The sequence below is a fragment of the Malus domestica genome, chromosome 13, assembly GCF_042453785.1.
Source record: "Malus domestica chromosome 13, GDT2T_hap1".
Lineage (NCBI taxonomy): Eukaryota > Viridiplantae > Streptophyta > Magnoliopsida > Rosales > Rosaceae > Malus > Malus domestica.
Genome location: NC_091673.1, coordinates 36287595 through 36302703, shown reverse-complemented (window position 1 = coordinate 36302703; position 15109 = coordinate 36287595). Strand labels below are relative to the sequence as shown.

The following is a 15109-nucleotide window of genomic DNA, read 5'->3' as shown; positions in this document are numbered from 1 at the left end:
GGAAAGGGAATTCCTCAACTGCTTCTACAGTACCCGCCGCACTATGAGCATGCTAGAGCTGACGAGCATGAAGCAATGGAAGGAAGAACCAGTCATGGACTACATCAACCGATGGCGTAATCTAAGCCTCGACTGTAAGGACAGGCTCTCCGAGATTTCTTCAATCGAGATGTGCATCCAGGGCATGCAATGGGGTTTACAATACATCCTTCAAGGTATCAAACCACGGACTTTTGAAGAATTAGCCATCCGTGCCCACAACATGGAGCTGAGCATTGCCCACCATGGAAAGAAGGAGCCAATCACTCATTTCAAAAGGGATAAGGTGTTTACTTCAAGAGCAGACAATCATGGGAAAAAGCCCACCAAGGAAGCTTTTACCACCAATACCACCCCTATCAAGACCTTGTCCGCACCCGTCAAAATCTTCTTCAATAACAAAGCAAAGGAGATAAAAAGAAGTGAGCCTTCCCACACCCAAGATAGGTACAAAAACACCTTGAGGGAACTGGAGCAGAAGGTATACCCTTTTCCAGACTCCGACATGGACGCAATGCTGGATGACCTGCTCGAGAAAAAGATGATTGAGTTACCCGAATGCAAACGCCCTGAAGAGATGAATGCAAACGCCCTGAAGAGATGAATCGCATCAATGATCCCAAGTACTGCAAGTACCATCGTATCGTGGGTCATCATGTGGGCAAGTGTTTCATCCTAAAAGAACTTATCATGAAGGTGGCACAACAAGGGCGGATTGAGCTCGACCTAGAAGACACAGTTGCAACGCACACCACTACGGTCGTGTTCGGATCCTTTGGTCCCGTGCCTCTTCAAGAAATGCCTGACCATGCTCGGCAATACTCAAACCACACGGCACCTTCTGCACCACCGTCACTGGGGGCAAGCAACCAAGATGCACTTACTGACGATGACAAAGGATGGACATTGGTGACCTATAAGAAGACGAGGAAACCGAGACCACAAGCTATAAAGCCAAAGGGGGAACAAGGGAAAAAGCACTGCCGCCGCAGCAATAGGAAGCCTAAAAGAAACATAAAAGCTGCTAAGCCAATATATGCTGGGGAACTTGCGGAGCAAAAGCCACGCATTCCCGTCTCCTTGCATGAGTACTTCCCGGAGGACTTCTTCCAACATTGCACTATCGCTGCATGTCACATGGTCAAAGTAGAAATGGAAGAACCCTCAAAAGGCAAAGTTGTCGCCACTGAGGGAGAAAATACTCTTACACCTGAAGAAGGTCTGCCAACACACTTTAGCATCGAGGAAGCGCTACAATTGCCAAAGAAGATACGAAGGGCACTGGCAGCGGTTTTAGCAAGTCCAAATGACCACGAAGTGCAAGAAAGCAAGAACGAAGGCTTGAGGCTTCGGCCACATGAATGTGCCACATGTTGTGCTGCCGAGGACACAATCCACTTCACCGACGAAGACTTGCTGCTAGGATCCAAGCCTCACAACCGTCCTCTCTTCGTCTCTGGGTACGTAAAGGAGCACAAAGTCAACCGCATGCTTGTGGATGGTGGATCAGCCATAAATATCATGCCTAAGTCAACAATGACCACAATCGGTATCAAGGTGGATGAACTATCCCTAAGTCGTCTACTAATCCAAGGTTTTAACCAAGGAGGACAAAGAGCGATGGGCATGATCCGAGTGGAGATGACCATTGGTGAACTCAAGTCAAGCACAATATTTCACGTGATTGATGCAAGAACTTCCTACGGTTTGCTCTTAGGAAGGCCTTGGATCCATGCGAATGGAGTAGTACCGTCCACCCTTCACAAATGCTTAAAATTTTACCAAGAATGAGTGAAAGTGATCTATGGCGACACCAAGCCATTCACCGAAGCTGAATCACATTTTGCAGATGCCAAGTTCTACATGGATGAAGACATGGTGCCCGAAACTCTTCCAAAAGAGATCAAATCCATGGGCAAAGCAACACCTAAAAAGCAGGAGTGGCAAGCCGTGCCCAAGAAGCAAGAAGAAGAAGCTATGCCATCCTTAAGCAAAAACGACGATGAGCTTGCTAAACCTGCAACAACCAGAGGGAGTAGGATGCCCTCAAATGGACCAAACATACCCGTTTTTTTATACATCCCAACGTCGAGAAGAAAGAATGGTCAATCCCTGTTTGAAACTGCAACAAGCAAAGCCGATGCACAGGGGCACATGGATAATGTAAAGTTGCTTAAAACGAATGCAGTTTTGCCTCTGACACAGCTAGGCGACACTAAGGTTGGAAGACCATCACAAGGCTTCATAAAAGGCCTGCCAAAAGGGGTAGAACCAAGCTTTCTTCCAACCAAGAGGATCGACGAAGGTTTTGATCCAAACGCATACAAACTCATGTCAAAAGCTGGGTACAACTTCACCTCCTCTGCAAATTTGGGAAAGAAGGATTTGAACACCGTCAAAGACAACGAACGTGATCTCACTAAAACTCAGAAGAAGTTGGAGGAGCATGGTTACGGGGTCAACAACAACAAAGCTAGACTTGGCTTCACACCAAATGCACCGATGAAGATCTCCAGCAAGGCAAAAAATGCTAGCGCTCAACACATCAGCATGAGCATTATACAAGATAAAGAGGAGCCTCAACCTGCCCCTCAGACATCAGTATTTGATAAAATAAATCCTTCAAGGCCCAGAGTTTCGGCACCTAAACTCATTGGCGGTCAAAACAGAACTTCCGTCTTCAAAAGGCTTAACACGTTAGCATCTCGAAGCTTTGTTTTCAAAAGGTTGTCAAAACCTAAGAAACAAAGCAATACGACTAACTTTCCTCCACGACAGTCAGTTATGGAAAGACTTGAAGAAGCCAAAGAGCCTTCTAGAAGGAGAAAGACGACACCAGAAGTAGAAAAGATCGATCGTCTAGCAGAAAAGGATGACGTTCGAAGTTCCATTCCTTCAAGAATGAAGCGCCAAGCAATTTTGGAGGTTAACACAGTTGGATCATGATAGGAGCATATTTATACGACTTAGTTAGCTTGTTTTCTTGCTTTTAATTAGCTAAACTATGATAATTATAGTGCTTAAAGTTATTTTCGTGCAATTTCAGGTTTTAGTGTCAAAGTATGCAAAAAGAAGCAATTTGGAACATTCTAGAGCATTTTTGGGCCAAGATTGGATTGTGCAAGCATGGAGGCATGAGGATGGACGAATTTGAAGACAAAAGAGGCTATGAACATGCTAAAAATCTGGTGAAACAAATATAAGTTGCAAGAAGGGATAAATTTCTAGAAGGATTGACCAAAACTTCACTCAAAACCAAGAAATTCTTCAATGCCGTGGGCATTGATTCACTTTCACCAGAAATTTGAGTGATGATGCAATGCTTAAATCACCATGACATGTGAGTGGATGATGCAATGCTTAACTCACCATGACATGTGAATGGATGACTCAATACCTAACCCACCAACAATTCCCACTCTTTCCCATGCTCACCTACTCAATTCCACCAAAATTTTGTGTTAAACAAGTCCATCCTTTTCCTATAAATACCATGGCAGCAACCTCATTCAAATCATCCAGAAATTAACCATTCTCCAAGCCTTCCTTTGCCTCTCCCTACATATCTAAACCTTCCCCATCCATTCCTCCATATAACCAACCATTCAACCACCATAACCACCTTGTGCCGCCACCATTGAAGGAGAGGAGGAGTAGTGTCGTGCTTATGCAATCTGCAACTATTAGAGTGTTTGGAATTCTTTCTTCTTTTAATTCTATGTTCATGTTTAATTTAACTTGCTGTTCAATTATGTTAAACATGTGGAACTAATTTCTTTTTGGCTAGAGGTTAATTCAAAGCCATGAATATATTTGTAATATGAATTGATTACCTTCAGTTGTGATTTCTGAGTTGTGATTTAATTTGCTTAACTGCTTGATTGATAACTTATTTTTGTATGTCGATTAAGAATGCATACTTAATTTACATGCATGAATTTGATGCTAGAATATAAGTGAATTTCACCTAATCGTTATGAACTTATATTCACAAGTAGTGAAGGTTGTTATCCACAATCGTGTTAAGTGAATTCTAGGCTGGATTAACATGCGTATTCCATAGTTATGAATGCCTAGTCAATGTTTATGATTTCCGTTGAACTTAATGATCTTTGTTGAATGTCTCTATCATGCGTATTCCATAGTTAGGGACTTTGATGAGGAATAATTTGGTTGTAATGCGTATTCCATTCAATCCAATGAATCTAGGGAAATCTAAGAGTTAATTTAAGCGGACCTAATTAACTTGGAACATTGTCATTCACAATTTATTGAAAGAACAACTGAAAATCAATTTAGGTTGCATATGTGTCATGTGTGGAGAAGAACCCTCTAGCTAGTCCGTCACCTATCCTTTCACCTTAATTCATGCTTTTGTCAATTCTGTAATTTATTTAAGTTTAATTTACTTCTCGTCAAAACCAAACCCCCCCCATTATTAAATTATATTATTTAGTTAGTGTTCATTGTTGTTAGTCTTTTAATTCAATTTCCGTCCATTTTAGTTCCTAGTGTCTAATTTGATTGTTTTCATTATTTTGAGTCATTCTAAGTGTGTTTCGAGTTATTAGAGTTTTTAGCCTAGTTTTGTGTCCTTGAGTCTTGTTTAATATTTTTAAATTAATTTAGAATAGATTAGCAATCCCTCCTAATCCCCGGCCTAGAACGATACCCTACTTACATCTATACTACAATTGTCAAAAAGAGGGTTTAATTTTGTGTGTTAACTTATTTTACGCATCAAATTTTGGCGCCGTTGCCGGGGATTAGCAACTTTGCTAATCCCTTGGTTCTTTTCTTTTTGTTTAGTTTGTTTTTGTTTTAGTTTCTGACTTAGTTTTGTTTTCCTTGTTTTGTGTTACTTTTGATATTTGATTTAGTTTTCTTTGATTTCAGGGTCTAGAGAAGTAAGACATGGATTTTGCTAACATTCAAGCTCAATTGGCGAATCTTACTTCTCAATTGTCACAGATTGCCGGAAGGACTACAATGCAAAATGTCCCTACATGTGGTGTGCCTTATGGGCACGGATATCAAACTCATCAACATCCTCAATTCACTGTGAACGAAGATGCTTGGGGTTATCAAGGCTATGATCAACCAAGCAACAACATGTTTTCCAACGCTTACAATTCGGCTTGGAGAGATCATTCAAATTATATGTGGGGGGAACCTCAACAATTCCAACAAGATGGATATTGGCAGCAAGAGGAGGAGTTCTATTCAAAACCTATGCAATATGCCCAATCAAACTCAGATTCGTCAATAGATTACAATCAAATTTTTTATGAATTAAATTCTTTGGTTCAGGGCTCACAAAATCAAGCCAAGGAGGCTCAACAAGATGGATATTGGCAGCAATCTGAGGAGTTTTATTTAACGCCTATGCAGCCACCACCGCATACCCCACAACAATTCCAATCAAATTCAAGTATGTCCATGGATAGTGATCAAATTCTTCAAGTACTAACCTCTTTGACGCAGGACCAACAAAATCAAGACAAGAAGTTGGATAAATTGATGAGTCAAATGGGAGAGATTATGGAATTCATGGTACAAATTCAAGAGCAAAGTGAACTCTCCAGCTCAACTGTTGAAAATTCGAAGGAAGATTTTGAAATCCACGATGCTATCACTTTGGAAGGTGACATGAAGGATGAAGCTGTCCCAGAACTATCCAAACACAGCCCGAACATGGATGAATTGCTGCTGCAAGCAGAAGAGGAGGAGGACGACCTGGGCAGTTTAGAAGAATTCTTGCTGCAAGCTCCTCAAATCCCTATGTCATCCAACTCAGGTGAGGAAGTTCTAAATCCACTTCATTCTAACATTATTCCACCAAATGTCCTTTTTCCTTGTAGGTTTTTTATTCCAAATATCAAAGAGAGTGAAAAAGACATTGTGGAAGCTCTTCCAAAGGTGCAAAGTGATATCCCAATTCTTGGTGCACCAAAACAAGTTCCCGATGGTATTGAAACGTTCAAAGAACCTTGCACACCAAGAAAAGGGATTCAAGAGAATGAAGTGGTTGAAGCATATCAAGAATACATCCAAGAGGTTGTGCATGAGACAATCAAGCCCAAAGCAGTTGAGTTTGATGACACGGGACAAGCCACAACCATCATAGTAAACCTGGCCAAGTTCAAAGTCCCGGAAATGTTCAAAAATGTGGTGTTTGTCATTGAGTTTGTGTCGGAAAAAGAAAGTAAGCCATCTTCTCCAATTTTAATTTTAATTTATACTAACATGTTTCTGATTTTGATGATTCAGGCACCCACTCTTGAATTTAAACCATTGCCGAATCATTTCAAGTATCACCTCCCATTAAAAGATAAATTCCATGCATTGGAGCCGAGGGGAGTTTAAAGGAAAGATTCGTCCGGCTAAAGACGTTAAATCAAGCGCTTCTTGGGAGGCAACCCAAGCATTCAACGAAGGGAGACTTTGGAATCGCTAACCAAATCAGATTTGCATTCTTACACCCTTATCTTTACTGCTTTCATTTTGTTTTGTTCAGTTAGTTGTGTTATTTGGTTGATTTCTGTGAGTTTGTGTTATTTAGTTTAAGTGTGGGGGCAGGTTAAACAAAGTCTTTTTACATTAATTTACATATTTAATAAAAAATAAATAAAAAAAAATAAAAAATAAAATTAAAAAAAAAAAACACTTAAAAAAAAAACACTTAAAAAAAAAAAAAAAAAAAACATAAAAGTAAAAATATTTTACAATGATGTGTAAACTAATAGCATTCATTGGTCAGGTGGTGCTTCAGTAGTCGGCGGAGCTTCAGCAGTCGGCGGGGCCACGGAAGGAGGAGGTATCGGAGGTTGATCAGTTGGAGCTTCACTACGCGGTGCCGTCCCAGAAGACGAAGGCAGATGCGGTTGGAAGAAACCCACAAACCTCCGGTAATCAAGTAAAATCTGACCATCATTTTCCTGCAGCTGGTCAATTTTCCTCTTCATGTTTGTGGCATAATTGTGTGCAAGCTTGTGCAATTGTTTATTTTCATGCTTGAGTCCTCTAATCTCCTCTTTGAGACTCTGTATTTCAGCCACCAACGATTCAACGTGACGGGTTCGAGCAAATAGGCGTTGGGCCATGTTGGACATAGAACCCGCACACTGCACGCTAAGAGCCAGAGACTCCTTAACCGCCAATTCATCAGACCGTCTAGCGAGCAGTCTGTTATCTTTGGGGGTGACAAGGTTCCGGGCCACCACCGCAGCTGTCATTTCATTTTTCATCACCGAATCCCCCACGGTAAGGGGACCGGTAGGGGATATGAAGGATGGGCGCCATATGTTGTCTGGTGAAGGCGGAGCTGCCTCTTCACCAATGTTCAAGTCAAAACGACGATCGGAAGGGCCAGACATTTTTCAGAATGGTAAAGAAAGAAGAGATCAGACAGATTAAGATTTTGGAAGTGCAAGAAGGGAGTGTTTACAGGAGAGAGCTAAAGTGTGTTGTGGAACAAAATTAACGCCTCTATAAAAAGAAGAAATCAAAGAGGCGCTCCTCAGAAATCGAAGAAGCGTCCTCTCGCAAATCGAAGAGTCGGGGCTCCTTTCTCAAAAGTCGGATTCTTTTCTCAAAAGAGGCATTTCATTTCTTAAAGGCTGGGCTTGCTCAGAAACCACGAGCCGAACCCCGGATTTCAAAAGATCAATTTGTCCAGACGTGTTGTCACTCGTCACATGCAACTGGCAGCTTTGCGGAAATTACGGGCAGCTTTGTCAGAAAGCGCGTAATATGTACTATTCATCCATCCACCGGCTGCCGACAATGAGTGAGAGAATAGTTCCGGTTGTGAAGAAAAGTCCCATAAGTATCTACCTTCGCCTTCCCACAGCAAAGGCACACCCTTTCAACACTTCTTCATCTCCGAGAATGGAAGTGAAGATGATACCTCGAAGCATGTGGAGACAACGTGCTGATTCATCCTCAACTAAGGACAAGGAGAAAGAGAGCAAGAGGTGGGCACTTGGAAAGATTGAAGAAAGAAACAGACCAACACCTCTCCCTCGTGCCTGCCCGTCGTGCAGAAGAAACAAGCAGAGAAGAATGCAACTTGCACAATCATCCCAGCAGAAGGAGTCTGAGATGAAGAACTAGAGAAGCTGCCACATCTGCTTGGAGAACAAATAAGGAACTGCAACATCACCAAAGAGCAAAGCTTCGCCGTACAATATCATCAAATCATCACTTGCAAGTAAAAAGCTAAGTGTCACCCCGTTCAAGAGGAAAGCTGTGGAAAGTCAACAAGCACGACCAATGATCACTTATTAGTTCTATTCATTGTCTTTTATCGTGATTTTCAATTTTTCGTTTGCAATTTTTTTTACATTTTCTTGCGTTACTTAACTGAATTATTTCTTTTCTTTGCAGGAATTTTTGGTTATTTCCACCCTTGAAGTTGATTGCAGAATTTTAGCTTGGGGGGTCATCGCTTGGTTTTACTGCAAACTAGGGAAGTTTTCAGTCCAATTGCTTTATTTTGTTTCTTATTATTTATTTATTTTATTTTTATTTGCATTATAGTGTTTTCTGACATTGGGGACAATGTCCAGTTTAAGTTTGGGGGTAAAGAGTATAAAAATGACCAAATTGAAATTTTTTTTTTTGTTTTTTGTACCTTCAACTATGAACGAGTTTCATTTGTTTCCATGTTGTTGCTTTTTGTTTTCTTAATTAGTTTTGTTTTCTTTTTAAAAAAAAAAAAATTTAAAAAATAAATAAATAAATAAAATAAATCCAAAAATATTGTCTTGTTTCCCTTATTGTTTTGAATTAGATTTTTGTTAGTTTCCCGACCCAATGATATAATTGGATCAAATTTGAACCATGATCATCAAGAACTTAGTTAACATGTGTTTTGTGAAATTCCTAATTCTCTTGTTAGTTTTGTACATGTTTGACCATCTTTGAAAAACCAAATGCACATAGCCTTGTTAATGTGAAACTAAAGTATGACTTAAAGCTTCATATGTGAATTTAGTGACCATATACATCCTATGTGAGTTTTTGAGCCGATTGAAAGTGTGTGCATTTTTCATACACTCCTATTCTTTCATGTGTGATGAACTTATGTGAGATACATCTCTAGAACTTGCGTAACGATCTTTCGAAATGTTTGTCATTGATTGCATGAATTTGGAAATGATAGAGGCATTAGGTTTACCACTATGGCCCAAATAACCATGTTTCCCAAAGAAAAATGATATCATTAGATTGCCAATTTGAGCCGTGTACGTTGAGCCTTTTATTTCTTATCACCATATATGTCTACCCTTATACCTGAAACATTTTTCCTTACCCTTTCCAAGCGAGCAATGCGAGATTGTCTTATGAGAAATGTTTGTGAAGTACTTTGAAGGTGTTTGGCAAAAGAATAAGTGTGGGGTATTTCATGTTTGTATTTAAAAAAAAAAAAAAAAAAAAAAAAAAAAAAAAAGAGAAAAAAAAAAAGAAAAAGAAAGATTGTATACAAAGAAAATAAAAAGTTTTTCAAGTTTCAGTTAAGGGTGTGGTTGGAGGTGCTAGAAGAATCGCTGGAAAGATTGAGTTCTTATAAATCTAAACAAAAGAATTGCTTGCAATGTAGCTTGGAACTTGTGTTTTCCTATTCTTTCGTTTCAATAACCCTATCCCTAAGCCTCATTACATCCAATAAAAGTCCTCTTGATTTAAGTTTTGCAATTATGACTGTGGAGAAGTGATCTTTATGCAAGCTTATGGTAGAAATTTCACATTTGATTCTTTGAGCGAAACACATTTAAACTAAACACATGTGTGATTGAGTGTATATCCCGTGAGAAGGTTGCTAGTTTGCATATGATGATTTTAAAAATAAATAAATAAAAAAAAAATTTTGAAATTGCATTAGCATGGCTATCTCACACACTACACTTCAAGGATGATTTAAAGATTACTGCTAATATTTGAATAAGGAAGATGAACTTGGATTAGCTTGTTTGGTGCTAGCTATGGTTCTTGTTGATTTGTGTTCTCAAATGAAATTCTATGAGGGTCACATAGGGGGAAGCTAATGTTTTTCTTGTTACTACTTGTTCTTGTTTTCTTTGTTTTGCTCGAGGACTAGCAAAAGCTAAGTGTGGGGGAAATTGATAGGAGCATATTTATACGACTTAGTTAGCTTGTTTTCTTGCTTTTAATTAGCTAAACTATGATAATTATAGTGTTTAAAGTTATTTTCGTGCAATTTCAGGTTTTAGTGTCAAAGTATGCAAAAAGAAGCAATTTGGAACATTCTAGAGCATTTTTGGGCCAAGATTGGATTGTGCAAGCATGGAGGCATGAGGATGGACGAATTTGAAGACAAAAGAGGCTATGAACATGCTAAAAATCTGGTGAAACAAATATAAGTTGCAAGAAGGGATAAATTTCTAGAAGGATTGACCAAAACTTCACTCAAAACCAAGAAATTCTTCAATGCCGTGGGCATTGATTCACTTTCACCAGAAATTTGAGTGATGATGCAATGCTTAAATCACCATGACATGTGAGTGGATGATGCAATGCTTAACTCTCCATGACATGTGAATGGATGACTGAATACCTAACCCACCAACAATTCCCACTCTTTCCCATGCTCACCTACTCAATTCCACCAAAATTTTGTGTTAAACAAGTTCATCCTTTTCCTATAAATACCATGGCAGCAACCTCATTCAAATCATCCAGAAATTAACCATTCTCCAAGCCTTCCCTTGCCTCTCCCTACATATCTAAACCTTCCCCATCCATTCCTCCATATAACCAACCATTCAACCACCATAACCACCTTGTGCCGCCACCATTGAAGGAGAGGAGGAGTAGTGCCGTGCTTATGCAATCTGCAACTATTAGAGTGTTTAGAATTCTTTCTTCTTTTAATTCTATGTTCATGTTTAATTTAACTTGCTGTTCAATTATGTTAAACATGTGGAACTAATTTCTTTTTGGCTAGAGGTTAATTCAAAGCCATGAATATATTTGTAATATGAATTGATTACCTTCAGTTGTGATTTCTGAGTTGTGATTTAATTTGCTTAACTGCTTGATTGATAACTTATTTTTGTATGTCGATTAAGAATGCATACTTAATTTACATGCATGAATTTGATGCTAGAATATAAGTGAATTTCACCTAATCGTTATGAACTTATATTCACAAGTAGTGAAGGTTGTTATCCACAATCGTGTTAAGTGAATTCTAGGTTGGATTAACATGCGTATTCCATAGTTATGAATGCCTAGTCAATGTTTATGATTTCCGTTGAACTTAATGATCTTTGTTGAATGTCTCTATCATGCGTATTCCATAGTTAGGGACTTTGATGAGGAATAATTTGGTTGTAATGCGTATTCCATTCAATCCAATGAATCTAGGGAAATCTAAGAGTTAATTTAAGCGGACCTAATTAACTTGGAACATTGTCATTCACAATTTATTGAAAGAACAACTGAAAATCAATTTAGGTTGCATATGTGTCATGTGTGGAGAAGAACCCTCTAGCTAGTCCGTCACCTATCCTTTCACCTTAATTCATGCTTTTGTCAATTCTGTAATTTATTTAAGTTTAATTTACTTCTCGTCAAAACCAAACCCCCCCCATTATTAAATTATATTATTTAGTTAGTGTTCATTGTTGTTAGTCTTTTAATTCAATTTCCGTCCATTTTAGTTCCTAGTGTCTAATTTGATTGTTTTCATTATTTTGAGTCATTCTAAGTGTGTTTCGAGTTATTAGAGTTTTTAGCCTAGTTTTGTGTCCTTGAGTCTTGTTTAATATTTTTAAATTAATTTAGAATAGATTAGCAATCCCTCCTAATCCCCGGCCTAGAACGATACCCTACTTACATCTATACTACAATTGTCAAAAAGAGGGTTTAATTTTGTGTGTTAACTTATTTTACGCATCAGATCACTGAAAGTAAAAAGGCGCAGCATCATCCACACTGGACAATCTTCATGCCAACAAGCTCGAGAAGTCAACACCGAAGAAGAGACCCAAGACGTCTTCCACATCACAATCCAAGAAGGTGAAGAAGATGAAATCCTCGAGGAAGATGTCATTGCAGCACCATCATAACTCGAAGATGGGGGGCAAGCCACAGTTGACGATCTCAAAGAACTCAACTTAGGCACAAGTGAAGAACCGAAGCCTATCTTTGTGAGTGCATTACTAAGTGCAGACGAGATAGAGAAGTATTACCAGTTGCTATTAGAGTACAAGGACGTCTTTGCTTGGACCTACAAGGAAATGCCCGGCCTCGACCCTATCATTGTTGTGCATCATCTTGCAGTAAAGCTTGGAACGTGACCAATAAAGCAAACTCAAAGACGCTATCAATCCGAGCTCATCCCACAAATCGAGGCCGAGATTGACAAGTTAATCGAAGCAGGCTTCATTCGAGAGGTGCAATACCCCAAATGGATCTCCAACATCGTCATAGTCCTTAAGAAATCTAGACAAATACGTGTTTGCGTAGACTTCCGAGACCTCAATGATGCTTGCCCAAAGGATGACTTCCCCTTGCCAATCATTGAAATCATGGTGGACGCAACCACTGGCCATGAGGCACTATCATTCATGGACGGCTCTTTTGGATACAATCAAATTCGTATGGCTCTTGAAGATGAGAAACTAACAGCCTTTCGCACTCCAAAAGGTATCTACTGCTACAAGGTGATGCCCTTTGGTCTGAAGAATGCTGGAGCTACATATCAACGAGCAATGCAAAAGATCTTCAATGACATGCTACACAAGAACGTAGAATGCTATGTAGACGATGTGGTGGTCAAGACAAAGAAAAGATCAGATCACTTGAAGGATTTGCGAGTAGTGATCAAAAGGTTGCGAAAATACAACCTCAAGATGAACCCGTTAAAGTGTACATTTGGCGTCATATCTGGAAAGTTCCTCGGCTTCATTGTCAAGCATCGTGGCATTGAAGTGGATCAATCAAAGATCAAGGCCATTCAAAGCATGCCCGAGCCAAGAAACCTGCACGAGTTGAAAAGTCTACAAGGACGGCTAGCCTTTATCATACGCTTCATCTCCAACCTTGCAGGGCGTTGTCAACCGTTCAGTCAACTCATGAAGAAAGATGTTTCGTTCGTATGGGACAACGCATGCAACAATGCTTTTGAAAGCATAAAGAAGTATTTATCAAGTCCACCTGTCCTGGGGGCACCTGTACCAGGGAAACTGCTTACATTATACATTGCTACTCAGGAAAGTTCAGTTGGAGCACTCTTGGCACAGGAAAACGAATCCTAGAAAGAATGAGCGCTCTACTACCTCAGTCGAACGCTCACTAGCGCTGAGTTGAACTACTCCTCAATAGAAAAAATGTGCCTTGCCTTGATGTTTGCCATCCAGAAGCTCAGACATTACATGCATGCTTACACCATCCACTTGGTTGCTAAAACTGACCCAATTAAATACGTCATGTCCAAGCCAGTTTTGACAGGGTGACTAGCTAAATGGGCATTACTTCTCAATCAATACGAGATCATCTACGTCCCAGCTAAAGCCGTCAAGGGACATGCGCTAGCAGACTTCCTTGCCGACCATCCAATCCCAGCCGATTGGAAAATCTCAGACGACTTGCCTGACGAGGAGGTGTTCTACATCGACATATTCTCGACATGGACGATGTTCTTCGACGGATCTGCACGAGCAAATAGATCGGGGGCAGGAGTAGTATTCATGTCGCCACAAAGGCAAATACTACCTTATTCATTCCAACTAAGCGAATTATGCTCCAACAACGTCGTTGAGTACCAAGCACTAATCATCGGGCTCCAAATGGCAATCAACATGGAAATCCCAGCCCTTAAGATATATGGCGAGTCCAAGCTCATAATCAATCAACTCCTGACTGAATATGAGGTGAGGAAAGATGATCTCGTCCCATACTTCCGGCTGGCAACGCAATTGCTACAAAGGTTTGAAGCCGTAACATTAGAACACGTGCCAAGAAAAGAGAATCAAATGGCAGACGCTCTCGCCAACCTAGCCTCGAGCATGACATTAGGAGAAGACAAAGCTGCAAACGTGCCAGTCTGCCAAAGATGGGTAATCCCGCTTGTTACTGAAATGGTACTAAGTGATACAAACGTTATTTCAATACTTCCGATCAATGTTGAAGAATGGAGACAGCCTCTGATCAACTACTTGGAACATGGAATGCTTCCAGATGATCTAAAACACCACTCTGAAGTACGTCGACGAGCACATCGCTTCCTCTATTACAAAGGGACACCCTACCGGCGATCTTTTGAAGGAGTACTTCTGAGATGCCTAGGCGAGGAAGAAGCCAATCAAGCCATGGAAGAAGCACACTCAGGAATATGTGGGGCGTATCAGTCCAGACCGAAGCTTCATTTCCAGCTCAAAAGAATGGGTTACTACTGGCCAAGCATGGTAAAGGATTGCCTAGAACACGCTAAAAGGTGCTAAGCCTGCCAATTTCACGCCAACTTCATACATCAACCGCCTGAACCATTACACCCCACAGCTACTTCATGGCCATTCGATGCATGGGGATTGGACGTCGTAGGACCAATTGCGCCAAAGTCATCTGCAGGAGAAGCTTACATCCTAGCTGCAACATATTACTTCTCTAAGTGGGCTGAAGCCATACCTTTGAAGGAAGTCAAGAAGGAAACTGTCGTCCGTTTCATCAAGGAACATATCATCCACCGATATGGTGTGCCTCGCTACATTGTTACTGACAATGGAAAACACTTCTCCAACCAACTCATGGACGAGCTCTGCGAGAAATACAAAATCAAGCAGCACAAATCCTCTATGTATCATGCTCCGACCAATGGTCTCACAGAAGCATTCAACAAGACATTGTGCAACCTCCTGAAGAAGGTAATCGGCAGAACAAAGAAAGACTAGCATGAAAGAATAGGCGAAGCACTTTGGGCATACAGGACAACATATAGAACGCCTACCCAAGCTACACCTTATTCTCTCGTATATGGCGTGGAAGCTGTTCTACCGCTTGAAAGTCAAATCCCCTCACTAAGGATGGCTATACAAGAAGGCTT

The 15109-nt window shown here is 40.3% G+C and overlaps 2 protein-coding genes across 2 annotated transcripts; both read left to right on the top strand.

Annotated features, from left to right (window-relative positions):
• The first annotated feature begins 12920 nt into the window (after positions 1 to 12920).
• LOC139190965 (uncharacterized mitochondrial protein AtMg00860-like) lies at positions 12921 to 13325 on the top strand. Its single transcript, XM_070811459.1, has one exon. The coding sequence runs from the start codon at positions 12921 to 12923 to the stop codon at positions 13323 to 13325; it is 405 nt and encodes a 134-aa protein (XP_070667560.1).
• A 378-nt stretch (positions 13326 to 13703) lies between these two features.
• On the top strand, positions 13704 to 14510 carry LOC139190964 (uncharacterized). The gene has a single exon (XM_070811458.1). The coding sequence runs from the start codon at positions 13704 to 13706 to the stop codon at positions 14508 to 14510; it is 807 nt and encodes a 268-aa protein (XP_070667559.1).
• Positions 14511 to 15109: the final 599 nt, after the last annotated feature.

Coding starts and splice junctions, on each gene's coding strand:
- LOC139190965 (XM_070811459.1), top strand. CDS start 12,921: ATGAACCCGTTAAAGTGTACATTTGGCGTCATATCTGGAAAGTTCCTC.
- LOC139190964 (XM_070811458.1), top strand. CDS start 13,704: ATGTTCTTCGACGGATCTGCACGAGCAAATAGATCGGGGGCAGGAGTA.